General features: G+C 65.7%; 1 protein-coding gene across 1 annotated transcript in view; it reads left to right on the forward strand.

Moving 5' to 3' along the window:
- Nucleotides 1-93: 93 nt before the first annotated feature.
- PCDH17 (protocadherin 17) overlaps nt 94-233 on the forward strand; it is a gene marked incomplete at its 3' end in the record, with an annotated part of 27616 nt that continues 27476 nt past the window's right edge. Inside the window, exon 1 of the mRNA XM_010181683.1 lies at nt 94-233. Coding sequence (XP_010179985.1) covers nt 94-233 — 140 coding nt within the window.

Genomic DNA, 233 nt, shown 5'->3' on the forward strand with positions numbered 1-233 from the left:
GGGGAGACAACCCCACCCCGCCGCAGGAGCAGAGAAGACGGGGACAACCCTGATCGCCGCTGCAGCTGCTGCCACCCCCACCCCTGCTTGGGGATGTACCTTTCCATCTGTTATTTCTTCCTCTGCTGGGCTCCCGCCCTGTCGCTGAAGAACCTGAATTACTCGGTGCCGGAGGAGCAGGGAGCGGGCACGGTCATCGGGAACATCGGCCGGGATGCACGGCTGGCGGCGGG

Source organism: Mesitornis unicolor, unplaced genomic scaffold (assembly GCF_000695765.1).
Source record: "Mesitornis unicolor isolate BGI_N332 unplaced genomic scaffold, ASM69576v1 scaffold45963, whole genome shotgun sequence".
NCBI lineage: Eukaryota > Metazoa > Chordata > Aves > Mesitornithiformes > Mesitornithidae > Mesitornis > Mesitornis unicolor.